Source organism: Scylla paramamosain, chromosome 5 (genome assembly GCF_035594125.1).
Source record: "Scylla paramamosain isolate STU-SP2022 chromosome 5, ASM3559412v1, whole genome shotgun sequence".
In the NCBI taxonomy this organism is placed as follows: domain Eukaryota; kingdom Metazoa; phylum Arthropoda; class Malacostraca; order Decapoda; family Portunidae; genus Scylla; species Scylla paramamosain.
The window spans coordinates 17,296,953-17,319,220 of record NC_087155.1 but is presented as its reverse complement, the minus strand read 5'-3'; the positions used below and the strand labels follow the sequence as shown (position 1 = coordinate 17,319,220).

The 22,268-nt window shown below is 47.2% G+C and overlaps 1 protein-coding gene and 1 long non-coding RNA gene across 2 annotated transcripts in view; both read left to right on the top strand.

Annotated features, from left to right (window-relative positions):
- The first annotated feature begins 1,676 nt into the window (after positions 1-1,676).
- LOC135100604 (ecdysone receptor-like) overlaps positions 1,677-22,268 on the top strand; it is a 39,146-nt gene continuing 18,554 nt past the window's right edge. Inside the window, 3 exon segments of the mRNA XM_064003671.1 lie at positions 1,677-2,889; positions 2,892-2,987; positions 21,021-21,194. Coding sequence (XP_063859741.1) covers positions 2,664-2,889; positions 2,892-2,987; positions 21,021-21,194 — 496 coding nt within the window. The 5' untranslated portion in view covers positions 1,677-2,663.
- Positions 8,245-8,828, top strand: LOC135100606 (uncharacterized). The gene is made up of 2 exons (XR_010268813.1): positions 8,245-8,612; positions 8,648-8,828. It is a non-coding gene; the product is annotated as an uncharacterized LOC135100606 (long non-coding RNA).

Sequence of the window (22,268 nt, the reverse complement as noted above, 5' to 3'; positions counted from 1 at the left end):
GACAGGTCGAATTTCATTTTTTTTTTTTTTTCCATCTCCTGAAACCTCTCCTTTCACCAGCCCGCTGTTGAGACCTTTGTTCCCATAGTGCTTATTGTCCTCGTAAGGCCACAGTCATTCTGAACGATGGAGGAGGCGGGGCATCATTCAGGCGTGCCGTGAAGAGCGCGCGTTATGATGAGGAAGTCTGGTTGCTCTGCGCACTAAACAAGCGATGAGTCGGAAGGAGTCATTTGTGGAGGGAATTGTCACGTCGGGTTCCAGTGAAGCTGAAAGACGGCGGAGCGAAGGGCGGCTGATGTTCAGGGAAGTAATGTAAGGAAAGGAAAGAAGACGTAGTGGTGATACAAAGAAAAGGGTGATGGGGAGAGAGAGAGAGAGAGAGAGAGAGAGAGAGAGAGAGAGAGAGAGAGAGAGAGAGAGAGAGAGAGAGAGAGAGTGGAGCGTCTGAATCCACCATCCATAAGATCGAACTCTTCTCACTTAGCAGCATCGCCTCTCGGTTCTCCCATGGCTCTCTGCACAAAAGGATCGCCTCCTTACTCTCTTTGCTGCTATTTTTACGGCGACTAAGGAAAGGGTACGTAGGAGGTGCGTGTCCGGTAGACGATGATGACGGCCATTAGGGAGAGGCGGGAGGGGAAGGCGACGAGGCGGTCTCCACGTAAACATCCTCCTCCAGTAGGGAGGGAGGCTTGGTGATAGATGACATCTCGAGTCTGACAGTCCTGGATACATTACCTCTGGATATCCACTGGTGCTCATCTTCCGTCTAATGGTGTGTTTAGGCCCACGTGGCATATGGCTCAGGATAGGGCAGCGCTGTATGTGGCGTGCGGCGTGGCGGCGAGGCTCAAAGTTTGCGGTGAGGCGCTGGAGACGGCCGGATGTGGGCTACAGGGGGCCGCGCCGCCCCCCGCCCAGACAGGCAACTTTCCCGGCAATTGAAGATGGAGAGTCATGGTGGGGGTAAAGACACCTAAGGACATTGCTGGGGGCAGGACTGAGAGGTGGGGTGTAGTGAGAGAAACGGGGGGACTTCTCACGCCCTGCATGCACTCTTTCTCCCCTCCCCTCCCATGTTCATTCCCCATCCCCTCCCTTCCTCTATCTTCTAGCTTCATGTCTTGTCCTGTAGCTTGGCGGAGTCTTTATTTTATTTTATTGCTTTATTTTATTTTACTCTATTTTTTTTAAGTGTGTGTGTGTGTGTGTGTGTGTGTGTGTGTGTGTGTGTGTGTAGCTATGTGCAAGGTGACGCGCCACATTAAGACTCAGAACAACTCAGGCCAGAAGCCACTCAAGCAGTCGTGCCTGTCGAAAGAAGCCAGTGGGGAGGGGCTCGCCCCTCAGCTTCCCTCACTTCTTGGAGGAACAAACTGGGGTGCGAGTCATCCTTGCAGCCGATTGAGGTTCACGACTTTGAGTGTTTTCCTGGCTCTGTGTGTGTTATCCTTCGTGCTTGGGGGCGGGGCCACCGAGGGGAGGGCGCGAGGAGCTGCCACACGCCGCTACGTCGCTGAATACACCAAGTGCTCACGCTCGCCGTTTCGAGCAGTAAAGGGCCTGCCTTTTCTTGCTCGGTAGATGAGGTAGAAATGTCATTTGGGAACCTGGTGTGATAAAGTGCTTTTTCTAGAAAGAAAGGCTTAAGGCAGGTCTGCGCCGCAACAGGTGGAGCGGTAGGGGAGTCTGGCCTACCTGCCTGCCTGCCCGGCCCCGAGTCCTGAGATATCTCAGGGTCGGTCACCCTGTCAGTTGCCCGCCAGCCGTCGCCGGGTGAGCACCTGATCGCTCGTGTCCGCCTCCCTCCACTACGTTTTGGATCCTTCCTCGCGCGTGTCTCGTGCTTTACATTGACTCTTGAGTGCTGCAGAAGAAGAACACCCTGCCGCGTGTGACAACAATACATATGTTGCTGATGACAACGTTCATTTGCCGTCAGAGAAACTGTCATTCCATCGCATTTGTTTTGTTGGTGCAAGAGAGTGCCGGACGCTATTGTAAGCCAGTTTTTACTCACATTTGATTCTTGACATTGGCTCAGTAACAGACAACCGCAGTCTCACGACCCCGCATCAGTTTAACCGATAACAAGACGTGTATGATAAGATAAGTCACCAATAGTCCGTCGTTGTGAACGAGGCGCCGCGTCTCAGTGTTGGAGTGACTGGCCTCGCGAGAGTTCCAGCGGCACACAAGGTCAAGTTCATTCGCCGCCTCCACCCCCGCACCATCGTCCCTTCACTCCTTCATCAACTGCTATTGAACCTGTTGCTCGAGGAAAGCCAAGTGAAAGGAAAAGTTGCTTTCGACCTGACCTGGTAACCGACGGCATCTGACCCAAATACTACGCCACCCATTCACCGAGACTGACAGGACACACTTGACCCACACGAGCCACGCCACCACTACAGTGAGAGTGGGAGGAGCCGCACACGCCCGCTGAAGATGGCTCTGGCCCTTACATAAGTGATCCAGAGTCATGGCCTAAGATGAGCCCTGCTGAATACTGCCAATTGATCTTCGTGAACTCAGCACCCACTACCAAGTGATCTATCGGACTGGCCATTGATTCACACGTGTGATAGTCAGTGGACGACGCGTGACGGCCGCCGTGCCAACGTTTGGCCAAAGTGCTGGCGACAGCGCGTGTCGATGGAATGTTTGTGTTGGGCTCTGGTGTGGCCACACTCAACCTCTCCGCCATGGGGGACGAGAGTTGCTCCGAGGTGTCCAGCTCGTCACCGCTCACCAGCCCTGGTGCCCTCTCCCCGCCAGCACTCGTCAGCGTCGGGGTCAACGTTGGCATGAGTCCTCCGACCTCCCTGGCCTCCTCAGACATCGGCGAGGTGGACCTGGACTTCTGGGATCTCGATCTCAACTCCCCAAGCCCCCGCACGGCATGGCGTCCATTGCTTCCACCAACGCCCTCTTGCTCAATCCCCGCGCTATGGCCTCGCCCTCTGACACCTCCTCCCTATCAGGTATTGTCTCTTGGCTGCATACTTGTCATACAGATGTTCCCAGTAGATATAGAATCGTGTCCTCACATGACTGTCAAGATGGAATATTGACCTCACCCCTATCCCTCCCTCACTAGGCAGGAGAGATTGGCACTCATGAGAGCCTCGGAGATAAGTTATTTACTTGGGCAATGTTGTAGCTAAAAATTCCTGTGTTGTCTGGTCGTTGCACTCGTTATCTTGGGAATGGTTTTCAATGAGCAGATAGCTGACTGATATCTCGTCATCTTTTGCATCCTTATAAAACTTGACTCTCTTGAGATAGTGCGGCCCCGTGTCCCGCTGGCACATTTATGGACCGTGAACGGCGCTGCGGCCTCGCGCTGATCCTGACCCAGACGAAGCAGGGGAGGAGCTGCAGGGCTGGCGTCCGTGGCCGTTCCCACTGCGGATACGATTACGTAACTTTCAGCACGTGAGGCGAGTGGGACGAGCAACATGAGATAGGCAGCTCATGAAATCATCCATTGTGCATGACGTGGACGCAGCCATGCTGTCTTAATTGCTTAATTGAGGGTGTAGTGAAGGAAGCTTTTCGCTGTTTGCTTGAGTGGCCTGATAGGAGATTTTAGGCCTGTGGGTGCAGTGGGAGGGGCCCACTGAAGGAGGGGGAAGGGTCAGCAGGTTGCCTGAGTAGTTTACGTTACCAGCGGCGATAAGAGAGCAGTGACCCAGATACACCCTATCACCTGAGGGCTGATAGCGAGGGTACAGTTGCGCTCCCGTCCCCCTCACCCCCCATTCCCCGCCACCCCTGACTCCATGTTCTGTCTGCGGAGGGGGGATGCCCCGACAGGTGACTGAGAGAGAGAGAGAGAGAGAGAGAGAGAGAGAGAGAGAGAGAGAGAGAGAGAGAGAGAGAGAGAGAGAGAGAGAGAGAGAGGCCGACCTGGTCCCGCTGCATGGTGCTCGGTTGTCACTATGTGTGTCATGGCGACGGCGCCGGGTGGCCTCGCTTGCCTCCCAGGCCACGGGCGGCGGTTGCCTCCTCCTCCCTCTCTCCTTCTCCCCCCTCTCCTCCTCCTCCTCCTCCTCCTCCTCCTCCTCCTCCTCCTCCTGACTGTTGTATTTCATCTTCAAGAATTAAGCAACAATACTTGAGAGTGCACGCAATTCTAAGTCATGTTCCTTAGCCTGATACGCCCGTCCCGCCCGCGGCCTGCTGGTGTCCTCGTGCTGGCCGGCAGGCAACACTTGGTCTCGTTAATGTCTAGGAGAAGACGTCACCCTTGTCCAGTAAGAGTGACGCAACACTAGTGGGAATATTTCCTGTAGTAGCAGCAGCGTCCCAGAATTTGTAATAATTGTTGTAGTAGTTGTAATAATAGCAACAGCAGTAGTAGCAGCAGCAGCAGCAGCAGCAGCAGTAGTAGTAGTAGTAGTAGTAGTAGTAGTAGTAGTAGTAGTAGTAGTAGTAGTAGTAGTAGTAGTAGCAGCAATAGCAGTAACAGCAGAAACAACAATAATTATAATTATAATTATAATAATAATGATAATAATAATAATAATAATAATAATGATAATAATAATAATAATAATAATAAAATTAACTGATAATATATTAATAACATTAATAACATCGTCTGTTTATTCCTCAGAATATGGTGTAAATTATTTCTGATCTCAAGCAACACACACACACACACACACACACACACACACACACACACACACACACACACACACACACACACACACAAAAGCGAGGACAGGTAACTAACCTTTCCCAGTGTAACAGTAACGCCACGTCGCCTTACGCCGCGTACCTATTCTCTGCTGGATGAACAGGAGCTACAGCCTGAAAAGAGACAAACTCAAACTGTTTTAACCTTGGCCAGGATTTCTGTTTTGGCCTTTCTACTTAAAGGAGAACGTGATCAGCTCTACACTAACTCCCAAGTTCTGTCTTGCCATGTGGCTGGTTACGTCGTGAGGTCCAAGCAGATGCTGTTTTCTCACTGTCACCATCACCATTAAGCCTCATTACTCCCTTGTAAGCACGTCCGCCAAGCCCTACTCCTCTCGACCGCCACCACGTACACTACGACCTTTTCGCCGCCACCATCCTTCCTACCCTCCTCTGCCCCTCCTCATACCCAACACTCGTCACAACGCAGCCCGGGACCAGTTACCAGAACATCCCGATGCTCCGCCGGTGCAATGTCCCGATCTTTTTTTGCCTCTATATACCAATAAAACACTTGCTGGTATTACACCTTGAGGCTTCCCGAATCCTTCAATATGCCCACCATCACTTCCTGCCCTCAGAGAAGTCCTGAGCTTTACGTGGGCGTGATAAATGACGATAGTGACTCTGGACCATCTCAGACCCACGATTCTGACTCGTGGGTTCACAGTTGCCTTAATAGGAAATCACGCGAGAGACACGTAGCCGTTCGCTCATCCTCAAACTGTTGCTCCAGTCCCTAAAACTGGCCAAGACTTAACTCGCCCGTGTCTTAATTAATTTTATGCGTGTCCCTGGAGTAGCAGCCCTCAGTGATCTTCAAGGCGACTCTTCCTGGCAGAGTTATTCTTTCTCTGCCGAGTGGCTGACCTCGTGGCCTTGTAAACAACTGTGTAGGGACGACACTCGCTGCGCTCTGAGCCTGGACGATGATTTCTGGAAGATGTCCGGCCAGAGAGGTCTTTGGCCGTACGAAGTGCGCAGAATGTAGATCTGTGGCAGTGCTCTCAGCTTGGTAGAGGCAGGCTTGTCCCCCAGGCCTTCTCCCTCTCGCTGTGCAGGGTGTACGAGTGCGTATTCATGTTATGTCTCTGTCTTACATTTCTTAGACGAGTAGCGAGACTCCTTTTTCATTTCATGGGATTTCTTCGTTTAGGAGACACCAATTGGGTATTATTTTTAGATAGCGATGTTGAGTCTTTTACTACTACTTTTACTACTACTACTACTACTACTACTACTACTACTACTACTACTACTACTACTACTACTACTACTACTACTACTACTGCTACTTCTACTACTATTATTATTATTACTAGTTACTACTACTACTACTACTACTACTACTGCTACTACTACTACTACTACTACTACTATTACTACAAATACTAATACCTATACCATTACTATTACTGCTGCTGCTGCTGCTGCTGCTGCTGCTGCTGCTGCTGCTGCTGGTGTTATAAGCACACACAGACACACACACGATGGAGGTTAGGAAAGCAGGTTCTTATGAAGGAACAATAACCTTCCTCACGAAGCACATGCCTTGGTAGCTTGTGAGAGGCCGATTGTTTGATTCCGTTACGGAGTGTGTGTGTGTGTGTGTGTGTGTGTGTGTGTGTGTGTGTGTGTGTGTGTGTGTGTGTGTGTGTGTGTGTTCGTCGATTTACTCCGCAAACGCATACATTTCCTGCAACTTTGCATAAACTGAAGAAAATTTGAAGAAGGTCTCTCTCTAGGTGACTGAAGGTGATATACACACATGCATACATACATACACATTTGAAGGTAATATACACATGCATACATACATACACATTTTATTTTCACCCTGTTTTTCATTCTGGTGTTATTGACGCAGGTGGAGACGCGTCAAGGACTTGGTCTAAATAAAGAGAAAGAAATGCCCACCATACATACTCGTACGCTCCACAAAATATAAAAAGAACGAAAATTAGTTCGCGAGGCGCCAATTTAGGTCGTGAAGTGGCCTCATTCTCCCACTTTTGAGAGCATTAATTCATAGAAGCGGGAAAATTTTGCTGCTGACGATCTTGAAGTGCTAACGTGGCATCAGCGGCGTGAGTGTGTTTGGGCGGGCGTGGGTGCTGTTGTCCTTGGGGAGAAAGTTGACCTATACTTCCTCCCACTTTCCTTCTGACGTCTGCTGACCTTGGCTTTCACTTTTACACCCTTGTGACGGCTGTGCTGACACCTGCACACGCTCGCACACACCGCACCGCCACCACACACCGCAGCCAAGTGCCCTCCTGCCTCATGTCGTACTGAGAACTCATGACTCTCACTGACCTCACCACCACACCGAATCTGCCATCACTTGCACGCACCACCAGTCGTTGTCCTTGTCAGTACTATTACCATAGCCGTCTTTACCGCAATAACAAGAACAACAAATCACTGCAGCTGCTCGTGTTTACCTCAACCTCGACAATCACATGTATACAGTCTATAAAAGATTAGGTGAAGAAATTTTAACCGGCAGAAAATCATCAATAATACTGCACGTACCACGGTAATGATGATAATGTTAATAATACACAGTACGAAAAAGAAAGAAAGAAGGAAAGAAACATTACAAGTAAACAAAATATGAATTACCTTGAACTCTGAAACCACCACCAACAATGCCACCACAGCCTTAATTGTTGTTTACGACTTTTCCTAGTACGGTGAGTCATTATCACCTCCTGTCACGAATTTAACTTGATAAAGACACCTCACATACACACGTGAACGCCGCGGTGGAATGCGTTCGATGCGCGATGGTTGACTCAGAGGAGGTGCTCATGGCGGGCAGTTTTGACTCTTAAGGAGTGAAGTGTGCATTGAGTGGAAGCTTCTAATATTTTGCTCCGTTGCATCATCACTACTGTGTCAGAGGCAATGCTCGTTACAGATGTTTGTTCTCAATGGAAGCAGTGTTTTGTTGTCTTGTGTGTGGTATCTCTGTCGTATCTCCTCCTCCTTCTCCTCCTTCTTCTCCTCCTTCTCACTCGTGTCTTTGTTCTTCAGTTTCTTAATGGTTTTCTTTTACGTATTCTCTTCCTCCTCCTCCTCCTCCTCCTCCTCCTCCTCCTCCTCGATCTTCCAAGAATCACCTCCTGCGTTGGTTTGTTATATATATATATATATATATATATATATATATATATATATATATATATATATATATATATATATATATATATATATATATATATATATATGACGTCATGTTTAGTTTTTGGTAACCTGTATCATTTTGGTTTCCTCGCGCTGTGCATGTCGTGTCTTTCTCACCTCACCTCACTTCTTCCTTATTTGTAGAATCCTAACCGTTCTTTCTCATTCTATATTTTCCTCTGTCATCCTTACAACTCATCTTCCCACCGCTTCTCTCTTTCTTCACTCTAGCCATCCTTCTTCCTTCCCTCGTCATCCTTGGGCATCCTACTCCTTCCCCTTGCATCATCGTTACCAATCTTCCTCTCTCTTACACCATATCTCCTATTTCACCAAGTTGTCTTCGTCGGTGCCCGGACAACTGAACCAGTGACAACTGAACCAGTGACAATTGGACCAGTGACAATTGGACCAGTGGACAACTGAGCCAGTGGACAACTGAACCAGTGGACAACTGAACCAGTGGACAACTGAACCAGTGAACCACTGAACCAGTGACAACTGAACCAGTGGACAACTAAACCAGTGACAACTGAACCAGTGACAATTGAACCAGTGACAACTGAACCAGTGACAACTGAACCAGTGACAATTGAACCAGTGTCAAAAAATGTTATCTGTTTGCTACGGCATAGGTTAGGTTAGGTTAGGTTAGGTTAGGTTAGGTTAGGTTAGGTTAGGTTAGGTTAGGTTAGGTTAGGTTAGGTTAGGTTAGGTTAGGTTAGGTTAGGTTAGGTTAGGTTAGCCACTAAAATTAAGATGTATAGAGCTGAAGTAGATAAGCTCCTGTATTTGCGAGCAGTAGCTAATATGCAGGTCGTGTAAATAGGGGACACTGTAGTGCACTATATGTGATTATATCAGTTGGTTTATATTTTTACTACATGAATGATTCTAAAAACTACTGAACCATAGTATCGCCACTAGTTCATGATGCATTGGTAAATCTTTCTTAATGAATGAATTTTAATATGCTTTTGTTACCATTTTTTTCTGGTTTCATTGTCACTTGTCGACTGGTGCAGTTTTTACTGGTTCAATTGCCCACTGGTTCAGTCGACCACAGGTTCAGTTGTCACTGGTTCAATTGCCCACTGGTTCAGTCGTCCACTGGTTCAGTCGTCCACAGGTTCAGTTGTCACTGGTTCAATTGTCCACTGGTTCAGTCGTCCACTTGTTCAGTTGTCACTGGTTCAGTTGTCACTGGTTCAGTTGTCACTGGTTCAGTTGTCCTAGAACCGTCTTCGTCCTTCCCGCGCCGCACTACCATTACCTCCCTTCCTCCTTCCATTGTTATCTCGTATTACTCTACATGTCATCCTCACTCGCTCCCTTCCTCCCTCTCGCCGTCTGTTCCCCCTACACAACCCCTGTCATCGCTTCGCCGGACAGCTTGCATTACTAGGCGTGACTTGCAGCGCATCAAGACCTCACACGATGTACTCCGTCTCAATGCTTCCTCCCTCGCCACCGTTCACCACCTACACAACACCGCGGCCGTCCCCCCCTTACATCTCTCCTCCATCGCTACCTACCACGTCCACTCCTTGCTCTCCTACTACTCCTCCTACCCTCCCCGCGCCCTCCGCCAAACTCGTACTGCATGTCAGCCAAGGAACGGGACTGTCTCCATGGCCTATCAAGTAAAGGAGTAATCTATCAAATTTCACAGTGCTTTTTATGGTGATTTCAAGGCCACGGTCTAGATTTTACTCTACACTACCGAGGACGAACATAAAAGGAGGTTATATGAAGTTAACAAACCGTCCGAAGGATATGAGTAAGAACAGCGTGATAAAATGAGATCATAGAGGTTAAAAAACTGTACGAAGGAAATGAGTGAGGATGAGGTAAAAAAGACGGAAAGAACACGCAGTAGTAGTGTCATGGCCCTCACACGCTCTCTCTCTCTCTCTCTCTCTCTCTCTCTCTCTCTCTCTCTCTCTCTCTCTCTCTCTCTCTCTCTCTCTCTCTCTCTCTCTCTCTCATTGCAAGGACAAGATTGGGGTCTGGCTTGTACTCCGAAGACTCGGAAGACTCGCTCTGAATTGTTGCCCTGTGTTGCATATGCATGTCTGCACTTCTTGGTTTATCGCAAATGTCGGGGCGTTGAATCATCCAATCGGCCACTTATTTATGGAACCTAATTGACCTTTAGTACAGTTTTTTTTTGTGCAAGAAAAGAGCATCTTGCCTCGTGTCTCATCAGTATAAATAAAAGGAAAAGATATCCAAGTGTAAGAAATTTTGCTTGCGTTATTTCTTCATATGTACTTTTGCAGATGCAATTACTTTTTTTTTCTTTTTTAAGGCAGGCTAATGACGTATAAAAAGAAATTGCACGTGGCTTCCACACTTTTGAATGATAGGTCTGAACACTCTGCGTGCGTGTGTGTGTGTGTGTGTGTGTGTGTGTGTGTGTGTGTGTATGTGTGCGCGTGCGTGTGTGCGTGTGTGCGCTGCAGAAAGTATCGTTCTCGCCCGCTTTCCTTGGCAGCCTTCAAGAAATGGCCATCTGTTGCTGCACACGTTGCTATTTCCCAGACTGAGAAGGTGATAGCCATGCACAGTCCACGGAGAGAGAGAGAGAGAGAGAGAGAGAGAGAGAGAGAGAGAGAGAGAGAGAGAGAGAGAGAGAGAGAGAGAGAGAGAGAGAGAGAGAGAGACTCATACCGTTGAATCTTCCTTGTGACTGACTTGCTTATATCTTTACTGTGTACAGACGCACCTTCCTGCTTTTTAATTCTCTCTCTCTCTCTCTCTCTCTCTCTCTCTCTCTCTCTCTCTCTCTCTCTCTCTCTCTCTCTCTCTCTCTCTCTCTCTCTCTCTCTCTCTCTCTCTCTCTCTCTCTCTCATACATCATCACCACCACCATCACCACCACCGCCACCAGGCTAGCGGGGTCAGTCAGCCAAAGTGCCGTAAGGACGCTGCATGAAGGACGAGCCATGCCTGCGGGAAAACTGCATTTCTCCACTACCCCCTTTCTCTCTCTCTCTCTCTCTCTCTCTCTCTCTCTCTCTCTCTCTCTCTCTCTCTCTCTCTCAGGTAGCAAGTCACTTCAGTATATTACCAAGAGTGATACCCGCGTCCCTTTTCTCGTCAGTGCGGGGGAGGGAAAGGGCTGGACAGAGGCAGGGAAGAGGATCGGGTGGAATAACATGTTTGCATTAAATACCTGGAGCGGTTTTGTATGGTCTGTGTATCGAGAGCGCGCTAGGAATGGTAGAGTGTGTGGGAAGCATGCATTGTTGATGGTAGTAGCTGGTTTAAAGTGGTAGTGGTGGTTGATTGTGGTCGTGGTAGTAGGGGGATAGTAATGGTTAGGTTTGCAGAGTGGTGGGTGTTAGTAATTGGACGTGGGGGGGCGGCGGGTAGTAGATAGGGAGAGAGTGGTGGTGATAATGAACAGGGAGTGGTTGTGTGGTGGGTGGTAGTGGTAATAGTTACTGGCTGTGGTGGTGGTGATAGTGGAAGGGAGCGGTTGGTTTGGATTCCGAATGCGTGTGTTGATGGTGTGGCTGTGACTGGCGGCTGTTTCGAGGCAGGTTGGCTGAATGCACTCCGCGGAATGCAGTGCGGGGCTGAGTGGAGTGAGGCTCGCTTGCAACCTGTGGTCTCACCTAGAATTACTTTTTTGTCCAAAGATAGATAGATAAGCAAGATGATACACTATTTTTGCCTCGCGCTCCTTTGATTTACACGTATAACTCCTTGTGCTGGCTTAATGCATTTTCCGTTTTAGGTAATGTTTGCTGTGTTTGCATTTGGGTGTAGACAGATTGGTTTCTACTGTATATCGATTGGCAGTTCCTGTGTCTACTAACTCAACTTGATCGCTCATATAATCTTGCCTTCTGTACAGTTTTGGTCTTGGAAAAGTATCACTAATCGTATTTTTTTATAGCATATGAAGAATATATAAAAGAGAAATAGTAAATTTTATATTTTCTTTTACATGGAATATACGCTGATAAAAACTTAAAGGCATATTTAAAATTTCTTTGATGGGTTGCATCAAAATACATGGCCGTCAGCACATTTATCTCTCCTTCAGGTATTTATTGGCGACCACAGACCACCATTGTGATAAGATTACGATAACTTACGTTAACAAAAACAATATTCGAACTTCTGCAATACCGTTTAACATTTCACCGACTCCAATTATCTACGTTTTTTTTTTTTTTTTTTTTTTTTGAGACCTAAACGATAACATGTTTTCTTCTCTGCATCTTATTCCCAAAGGTGTTTCAAATACATTCCATGAAGTTTCATCTTACTACCGAGCCTCGTTTTCTAAATAGTTGATATTTTCATTACAACTTTCCTGCATCAAATTAACGCTTTAAATATACACATGATTGATCCTAGGCATCTCATTTTCTTCCACATATCTTCCTTGACAATACAAACATGGACTTTCTTTCTTGCTTTCATATATCCGTGTCTCCGCTTGCGTGTTTTTCTTAGAAACCGTTCGAGCTTGACTGGTAAAACTTGACGCAGTGATTGGCCATTTCCTGGATAAGCCCACAGCGATGTGTGTTGTGGGGATAAAGAGAAAGTCTCACTTCTTTACTTCTGCTTCAGCCAGCGTGGCGGGGATATACCCAGTGACTTTCCTGGAAGCATGAAGATTCTCTCTCTCTCTCTCTCTCTCTCTCTCTCTCTCTCTCTCTCTCTCTCTCTCTCTCTCTCTCTCTCTCTCTCTCTCTCTCTCGCTCTCTCTGCTCATTACTCAGCCTGGAGACGATAATCAGGGGGTCGCTAGTCAACCTCTCCTGAAGCACCGACGAGAGGGAAGGACGAGGATCAGCTTGTAAACACTTAGTGGCCACATCAGAGAGAGAGAGAGAGAGAGAGAGAGAGAGAGAGAGAGAGAGAGAGAGAGAGAGAGAGAGAGAGATACCCTTATCTACCCTTACATTACCACCACTACCACCATTATCAAACCTTGTTCGCTCCTCGCTTTTCCGTTTTTCTACTGAATATTTAGTGTTTTGTGTTATTTATGTGTCCCATGTTCTCAAACTGTGTTCCTTCTTCCCTGTCTGTGTGTGTGTGTATGTGTGTGTGTGTGTGTGTGTGTGTGTGTGTGTACATGAATGCAGACATGTACAGGAGTATATACTTATGTATAGTTTTTTCACGGTTCATTGGCCAGCGACGGCACTACAAGGAAAGGGCACTGTTGCCAGGCGTCTCTCTCTCTCTCTCTCTCTCTCTCTCTCTCTCTCTCTCTCTCTCTCTCTCTCTCTCTCTCTCTCTCTCTCTCTCTCAGACGGATATTCTCGCAAAAATAACAAGACCACTGACAAAAATACCCGACATTTCATATTGAGATGCGCACTCTCTGGCGGCTTGTTTCGAAGAAGGGCGCGGAGATTTGTGTGACGGAGACAAACTAGGCTACTTTAATGTCCTCGCGGGCCGGGGATGCTTGGTAACATGCCTACGAGGACTAGTACTAGTAGCTGGATCAGGTCGGCTACTCGGCACGGCTACTCTCGCTGGGTACTTCAGTGGCTGGTTGCTGGGATGGTAGTAGTGGTGGTGGTGGTGGTGTTTTTGTTCTTGTGCCGCAAGCATATACACGCAGAGTCCACATGCACTCCTTATCTTTTCGTCCTTTCCCCTGCTCCCTTCCTTACACCATGTTAGGGGTCATGATCAGGCGGGGTTGTCAATTTATCGCCAGGGCGGGGAAGAAGGCAGGACCAGAGGCAGGGCTGACGGGGAACCTGTTTGTGTGTGTGTGTGTGTGTGTGTGTGTGTGTGTGTGTGTGTGTGTGTGTGTGCGCGTGTGTGTGCGCGCGCGCGCCCTGAGAAATGCTGCCACACCCTCTCCTCTCATTGTCCGCTTATCTGCAAAACTAACTCCATTTCTCTCTTCTTTCCAGGTAACTGTTGACAGTGACGCCCCGGCAGCCACGCACTGCACGGCACGGTAGGGTGTGACAGACTATATTTCACTGTTCGTAAATTGCGGCGGCAGTGTTGTGGGGAGGCGCATTCCATCCCTCCCCACCTGCTGCATTATCTTCCCTGTCCTTGTGAGGAGGCGAGGGGCCCGGGACGGGACCACGTGACCGCCAGCTCTCCCCCAGACAGCAAACAAATCGGCTTTTCATGAGTTGTAAAAAAATGTCGTGTGTTATATAAAAGGTTTGTGGCGGTGGCCTGTGATTAGGGTTTACACTGCTTCTTTTTTTGTCCTGTATATGCGAGGCTTGGTTGGAAGCGACTAGGAAATAGGAATTTTCACTTGCGGTCGATGGATTGTTTGCATGCAGAGGGACGCGAGGAATGCCCTTGCTCCCCCGCAAAAAATGACAGAGTGTGTGAGTTGCGTGTGTTCTTGGCGTTGCCTCCACTCTTGGCCATTAATTTCATTTTTCATGGTGAGAGCGTCGTAATAAGGGACATGAGAGTCGAGGTGAGATGTGTGGTAGGTGTGGCTGCGCGGCTGTGCTGGGAAGAGGAGGATTGTCAGAGGAACCATTTCACTCCCTCACGCACGACTGCTCCTAGATCCCTCCCTCAGCCTCACCCACCACCCACCACGCACCACCAGTGTCATCTCCCCTCCCACTATTCCTCCCTCACCCCACCCGTCACTCTCTCTTCACTCCTCACTGCCACTCGTCCCGCCTAACGCAGCCCACACGAGATCTTACTCCATCGCACGGCCCCCGAGGCCTACAAACAACGCGTCTTGACGTTTGTTTGCGGAAGAAAGAAGGTCTGAGCCAGATTGAAAGTCATCTTGACAAGCAGAGGAGAGTTGAGGTGCTGGCTGGGAAATGCAGAAGCCTGAGCTCTTTCGTTCTCACCACCACTTTTTTTTTTTTTTTGTTTGTTTCTCCTTCTCTCTTCCCGTCTCTCCATTTCATCATGTGCAATTAGTCTGAGCCGGTTTGTTCATCAGAATTGCATCGCTTCAGCTGACTATAAATCCATGTCCCGGTTTTTACATATCGTTATCTCCCTCCTCTTCTCGTTCTTAATCTTGCACTCCATCTCAGTGTCTTATCTCCCGACCTCTCTGTCATTTTTGTCCTTTTATTTTTCTCTTCCACCATCTCTGGACTTTTCTTTGCTCTCTCATCTTATCTCCGGCCTTTTCTGAGCCACTCTCTGCGTTATGCTCTTGTCCCCATCTTATCTCTATGGATTCTTTCTACTTACTCCCTGTCAGCCATACTCCCTTTTGCTATCTTCATTACGAGCCTGTCTCTTCTCTTCTATCTTGTGCTGGGTTCACTCTCGCAATCTCATCCTTCACTCCTTCTGTACGCGTTGTAAGCCGTACACTACCTCCCAACATCTTATCTCCCAGCCCTTTTCTCCTGCGGCTGTCCTATACGCCTTCCCATTACCTGCACCCCAGCCTTCCTCTCCTTTCAGTCCATCAAGTATCCCATCAACAACAGCCCCTCACCACGTATCCAATCACCCGGCTAATGAATGCTGCATTAACCTCCAAAAGTCATCACTCCACGTTCCACTTCCACCCTCCAGCCGCTCATTATCTACGAGTTGTGGTCTTAGCAAAGGAGAAAAAAGTCGTGGAAATGTTTGTCTTGTAGTGATTTAAGAACTGCTACAATGGCGTTTAAATATGAAACATTTAGGGAAGTTTTCTAAATAGTGGGAAGAATGAGATTTTTTTATGAGATAGGTGGGGAGTGGGAAGTGGTGCGAGGAAGGAGTGGCGGGCGAGGAAGTAACCTATACCAGCACAATGCGTTGTAATGCTCTTGTGATGCGTCACAATGCTGCGTGTGGACCTGTAGCAAGGGAAAGGGCACGAAGATCAGCTTAAGTGTCAGGATTCTTCGTGGGTGTCGCGTTTAAATCTCTCTATCTGTTGAAAGTGTAAGGCAAGGCGCGTCAGAGGAGGAAGAAAAGAGCGAGCGAGTGCCCTCACGCCAGTCTCCGCCCCTCCCTACTCCCTGCTCCCTCGCCACCTGCTCCCGAGCCACCTGCACACCCGTCCCAGTTGCCGCCTCATCCCAGAACCAGTGACCTGATGGATGTTGTGTGTTATCAGTCATCTTGCCATCCATTGTTTACTTCTGGCCTGCTTCCTTCCGCGCGTGTATCCCGGGAACTCATTCAAGAAATAGTACCCTGATTGACTCTCTCTCTCTCTCTCTCTCTCTCTCTCTCTCTCTCTCTCTCTCTCTCTCTCTCTCTCTCTCTCTCTCTCTCTCTCTCTCTCTCTCTCTCTCTCTCTTTCCTACGCAAGCCAACCGCCGTCTTACAACTCAACCACTCCTTTCTCAGCTTCGTCACTTGCGGTCTTACGTGTCTTGTCTGCAGGCGAACGAAAAATGAGGATCCTAGAAGGTCTATGGTTGGTGGGTTGGTCACGTGCTACCTGTCCATTTTTTATTCGTCTGTTTCTTTCCTTTATTTTATGAGTCTTTTTTTTTTTCAAAGGAGCGACCATGCCACTTGTTGCTGTCTTGAGTGTTTCCTTGGCCTTATAACTCTCTCTCTCTCTCTCTCTCTCTCTCTCTCTCTCTCTCTCTCTCTCTCTCTCTCTCTCTCTCTCTCTCTCTCTAGATCCCGTTCTGACTTGATAACACACTCCGTAAGAATTAAGTCAGGCTCTAGTTAGACAGTGTGAGGGAGAGAAAGAAAAAATATCCGTTGTCAGAGTAACAGGGATTAAGAACTGGCTGGAGCTGAGTGGAGATACATACGAGTACATAGAGGGAGGTGGAAGGTAACATGTACCGGGGTTGTACTGCCGGTCGTGACGCTGTGGGTGAACTGAACTGAGGTGTCGCAGGGTGAGTGTATGACTGTGTAGCGTAGCATCCTCCGTTGTTTGACTCTTTGTTTACTCATATTCAGATTAATGAGAACAGTAGGGGGGTGTGAGGGGCATACTGTAGGCAGGGTATAGAGCGAGGTGTTGGCTGGCTGGCGGAATGCAGTCCACTTCCCTGTCCCAACTCCTCCTCCCTCACGCCACCACTACCACCTCCTCACCCCGCATACCTTGACGCGTATCTGGAGCTGAACGGCCTTTGCAGAGTGCCACGAGCGAGAGAGAGAGAGAGAGAGAGAGAGAGAGAGAGAGAGAGAGAGATGAATTTATATGTATATATATATATATATATATATATATATATATATATATATATATATATATATATATATATATATATATATATAGACAATGAATAAATAATATATAGGGACTATACGCTAGATACTTGACCAAATAGATGTATAGACACTTTTTATCATAACATGAAGTAGAAACCTTGAATCGTGAGTGGTTTCATCCATGTTGTGTGCATTTAGAGGAGGGAAGAGGAGACGAAGGAGGATGAGAAGAAGGAGGAGGGGGACAGGGGGATGGGGGAGTACGCTTCTAAGCAGTCAGTGTGACCCTAATATGGCCCCCTTTTTTTTTTTTTTCTGACTCGTCGTGGCCGCGGAACTGCCAGCAACCCTCGCCCTTCCTTGCCTTGCTGTACGTGCCTGACTGTTGCGCGTGACCTGAAACCAGACACTCGTGCATAACCATTCAGTGATGATGATGAAGAGGAGGATGAGAGGGAAAAGGAGGGCGAGGAGGAGGAGAAGGAGAACAAGTAGTAGGAAAAAAGTGGTGAGAAGAACGAGACGAAGAGAAATTAATAGAATAGTATTAAAAAAAAATAACGACATGTAAGAGATTATAATAGTGATATACAACCAAATATCGCGAATGAGAACAAGGTACTTTATACATAAAGAGAATTAAAGAGAATTGGATCGTTGTACAGCAGTACTAACATATAAAAGTACATATACTCTACACACACATGGGGATTAGTACACAAAAGTATGACGTGTTATGCAAATGTTAGTACGGGAGTGTGGTTGCCAAAAATACACAGCCTGGAGTGAACGAGGGAGAGATGCCAGCTCGGCCATTTGGCGAGTTTGGAGTACCTAAAGTGGGAGGGAGGGTACAGCGACAGATCCAGTACATATTAGATAACAAGTCATACATTATGTAAGACTGTACTGAAGTCAGTCATGAAGTAAACACTGATAGCGAAAATAGTCTTAATGTACAGTCATGTCATTAGCCGAATAACATGACACATCCACTTTCACTGCGTTTGGCGGCTTCCCTTAATCTTTTAAGGGGTTTGCCAAACCAAGTGATTCGAGATTGAATGAAAAGAAAACAAAGTGGAAGTCATTGGAAAAGGTAACTTGACATCAGACCACGATTGTACTATATAGATATACAATAACTGGCGCACTGTCAAACCTGGAAATCACAAGTTTTAGAATTAAGTAAGATTAAAGATAAAAAGTGGTACACAGACAGCCGGTATCAATTAATCGCCTTGTTTTAACTTATCAGTAGAATTTTCTATTTTACTTTCTTTTTATATTAGCTTATCTCCCCGCGTTAGAAGATAGAATGATGCTTGACTTTTTTTATATATAGCCTTGATCTCACTCACTCGACAGCCACGAGGGGAGGGTGGGACGCACACGTGTTGGCGATGTACTACGTGCAGCGGCAGGTGTGTCGTGACGCAGATGTGTGGCCGCAGGTGTGGCGGGAGGCCCTGTTTGCTGCTCACATTGTGATGTCTCTCTCTGTTTGCCTGGTCTTCCATATACTGTATACTCTCTCTCTCTCTCTCTCTCTCTCTCTCTCTCTCTCTCTCTCTCTCTCTCTCTCTCTCTCTCTCTCTCTCTCTCTCTCTGGTCAAAAGTCAAAGGTACGGGTATATGTATTGGGATATTGATTTTCAGTCACCTGCCGCGATCCGCTGTCTGAATGAGGACAAGAAAACTGTCTGTTACTGACGTAGGCTCAGCAGTGTAGCACAGAACCTCCTCCTAGTCCCTCTGGTGATGTGTGTGTGTGTGTGTGTGTGTGTGTGTGTGTGTAAGTATGGTTGGTTCAGGCAGTCAGTTCAAAAGAGCATGTACACACCTCGTAATCTGTAGCAGAAGACAAGCTTGAGCATAGGCACACGTCATATAATAGAGTGTTGTAGTACGTTTGTAAACACTTAGCGGCAAGTCAGAGGGAGCGAGGCACGGTTCAGGGCTTGAGGGATAGTCTAAATTGTACAAGAGGAGGCGCCGCTCATTGTTATGTTAATCTCGGCAGCTCTAACGTCACTGCGCATTCATTAATCTGAGCATTTATCTAATACTCATGCACAGTGGCTCTCTCTCTCTCTCTCTCTCTCTCTCTCTCTCTCTCTCTCTCTCTCTCTCTCTCTCTCTCTCTCTCTCTCTCTCTCTCTCTCTCTCTCTCTCGGTTTTACGTGTAATCTCTCTCGCACATCTCGGTCAACCTAGTGAAGCTGAATGACAGTAAACCACGAAACCTGCATGGTATTCTAGGTGAACCCATTCTGTCATCCGAAAGACTTCGCTTTTGGAGTGGAGAGAGAGAGAGAGAGAGAGAGAGAGAGAGAGAGAGAGAGAGAGAGAGAGAGAGAGAGAGAGAGAGTGAGAGAGAGAGAGAGAGAGAAAACCCCCCTGCCCTTCCCCCTCCCCCGACTTGTCGCCTCGTGCTGAAGACCCGTGTTGTGGAGGCTTTTGACCCCAGCACCACCAAAGGCAGACAAGGTCACAGGTGGCCCGAAGATAATTGGCAGGTGTGGAAGCAGGTGTCCAGAGTCAAAAGCGTATGTGCACCTCCGTTTCTGTTCCCCGCGCCGTATGCTGCTTTTGTGGCCCCGTGTTACGAAATTGGGCGTATGTTCATCCCTGGAGGTTCTCGTTTCCTTCCTGCCCCTCTCTCTCTCTCTCTCTCTCTCTCTCTCTCTCTCTCTCTCTCTCTCTCTCTCTCTCTCTCTCTCTCTCTCTCTCTCTCTCTACACATGAATGACGACTTGCATACTTACTAACGTTGGGAATTGGTGTCTTTTTTTTTTCATGTGTCGTTAGCTTATGATGCTGGGATGTAGGTGTGTGTGTGTGTGTGTGTGTGTGTGTGTGTGTGTGTATGAGGCGTTGCAGTTCTGTTGTAATATCTATCGAAATACTACATAATTTTTGTATCCAGAACCTGTTTGATATGATAAAGAATGCCATTTGATCTCGTAACTCAGCTGTGTTATACCCAAAGCAATACCGGCTCCCTGTGCACACTACCTTAGGATATCGAGAAAGTACTACCAGTAAGCCAGCAATAAACGTTACTTGCATACCTGACCAGGATTGAGAAAGCGTTGGCTCGGCGCTGCGCTACTGCATTCACAGCTGGCAACCATGACGCCTCGGACCTTGGCAGAGTATAAAACTATGTTTGTTCTCATTTGCATTGTATCTCGTGCCGCGCTCAAAGCACTGTCGAGGGCGCGGCGTTCATAGGGTCGAGAGTTGGACCGAACTGATCTCGACACTTGCTGTGAATGTGACTGCTTCATCAGATACACCACCCACTGCCCCCACCCCAGCTTTGTCCTGGAACAGCCAAGCACTGCACAGGCCTGATAGCACCGGAGTCTCGAAAGATATACTAGGTTATTAGAATAAGTTTGTACAGAGGCTTCAAGCGGCCACAGCTTTATCTTATATTTAAAAGATGTCAGGTGCATTTGTATCTGTGTCAAATGTGTGTTGATTGAATAGAACAGAGTTCAAGTTGTTAAGCATTTGACGTGGAGGTGTTCCAGGCCCGTTATCATACAAGAATATCATTTGATCATTAAAATTGACCGGGCGTTTCTTCGGGGATAGTTCATTACATATTTGAACTAGCTGTATGAATGACCCATACAAGTAGAGAGGAATGATATCATCCTTCTTTCATTGTTTTTGAGCATGTTGAAAGCAGTCGATCAAGAATATGTTAAGTTGATGAAATAGATAAATAAAGGCCACGCTCACGAGCTTTTCATCTTATAGATCTCACACATTCTGTGTATGCGAAAAACAAATGTAGCATGATATCGAGGACGACTTAATGCCCCATTATAGATAAAAAAAAAAATGTCCTTCCCTGTGTGCGAGCGGAGGGTGTGCCGCGTGCAACAAAACGCTATTGATGTTTTTACAATAACTTCAGCATCGTCCTTGAACCTTCCACCCTGCGCATCACTAATATGTATCCGTTCTATTTTCAGGGCGAGATGACATGTCGCCGCCCTCTTCAGTGAGCAACTACAGCGCCGACTCCTTCGGCGACCTGAAAAAGAAAAAAGGCCCCATTCCCCGCCAGCAGGAGGAGCTATGTCTAGTGTGCGGGGACAGGGCGTCAGGCTATCACTACAACGCACTCACCTGCGAGGGATGCAAAGGTAAGACGAAAGTAGCATTATTATTATTATTATTAGTAGTAGTAGTAGTAGTAGTAGTAGTAGTAGTAACAGTAATAACAGTAGGTTACCCTGTAGGGGCGTACGCAGTGGAGGTGAGAGCAGCCTTCCCCACACGAGGTTTGAGGTAGTGATGTGGTAATGACATAATGTTGAGGCATAAGGGATGATATTGGATTATTACTGTCTGACCAGGCATTACGCAACACTTGGCCTGGGATGAGTAATGGCATAAGCACTTACTAGCCATCATCCAATAAACTTTCCTGGTCTACTTCACTACTGATTTTGATGTGCTGCCCTGAAAATATGTGTTGTATGTAACCTTGGACAACTTTTACAATTAAGTTAATTACGTGTTTATTATTATTATTATTATTATTATTGTTATTATTATTATTATTATTACTTTTATTATTATTATTATTATTATTATTATTATTATTATTATTATTATTATTATTATTATTATTATTATTCAGATAATTGACAATTGACTTCTCGAGGTGTTCGAATATATTTTCCCTTGTCTAGTTTCCGAAAAGATGTAAAGGAAAAGAAGAACGAAATAGATGATAGATTTCCAGGCCACATGGTGAACACACACACACACACACACACACACACACACACACACACACACACACACACACACGCGCGCGCGCGCGCGCGCAGAAATTAATTGGACATAACAAGAAACTCGGCAAGAGAATAGGAGATAAGGAGATGCAGAAATAGCCTTCCGAACAGAGCAATGGATGAGCGGAATTCACAAGGCCCACTGTATCCCCTGAATCGGTACGTGCAGACACCAGACATGGTGTGTGTAAATCCATGTATGCATGGATTTAAAATTTGATTTAAAAAGTGGGGCATTGCGAACTTGACTCAATTCTGAAAAAAAGGCGGGGGGTGCTAAATGCACACCAGTTAAGAATTAGAAAGAAAACTTCCATATTAGCTACGATTGGGTGCACAGCGAGCACCTCCAGCTGGGCGGAGCACGTAGTTGTCACCTCCAACCAGCTAGCTAAGCTGCCTTACGGCGCGTAGCTG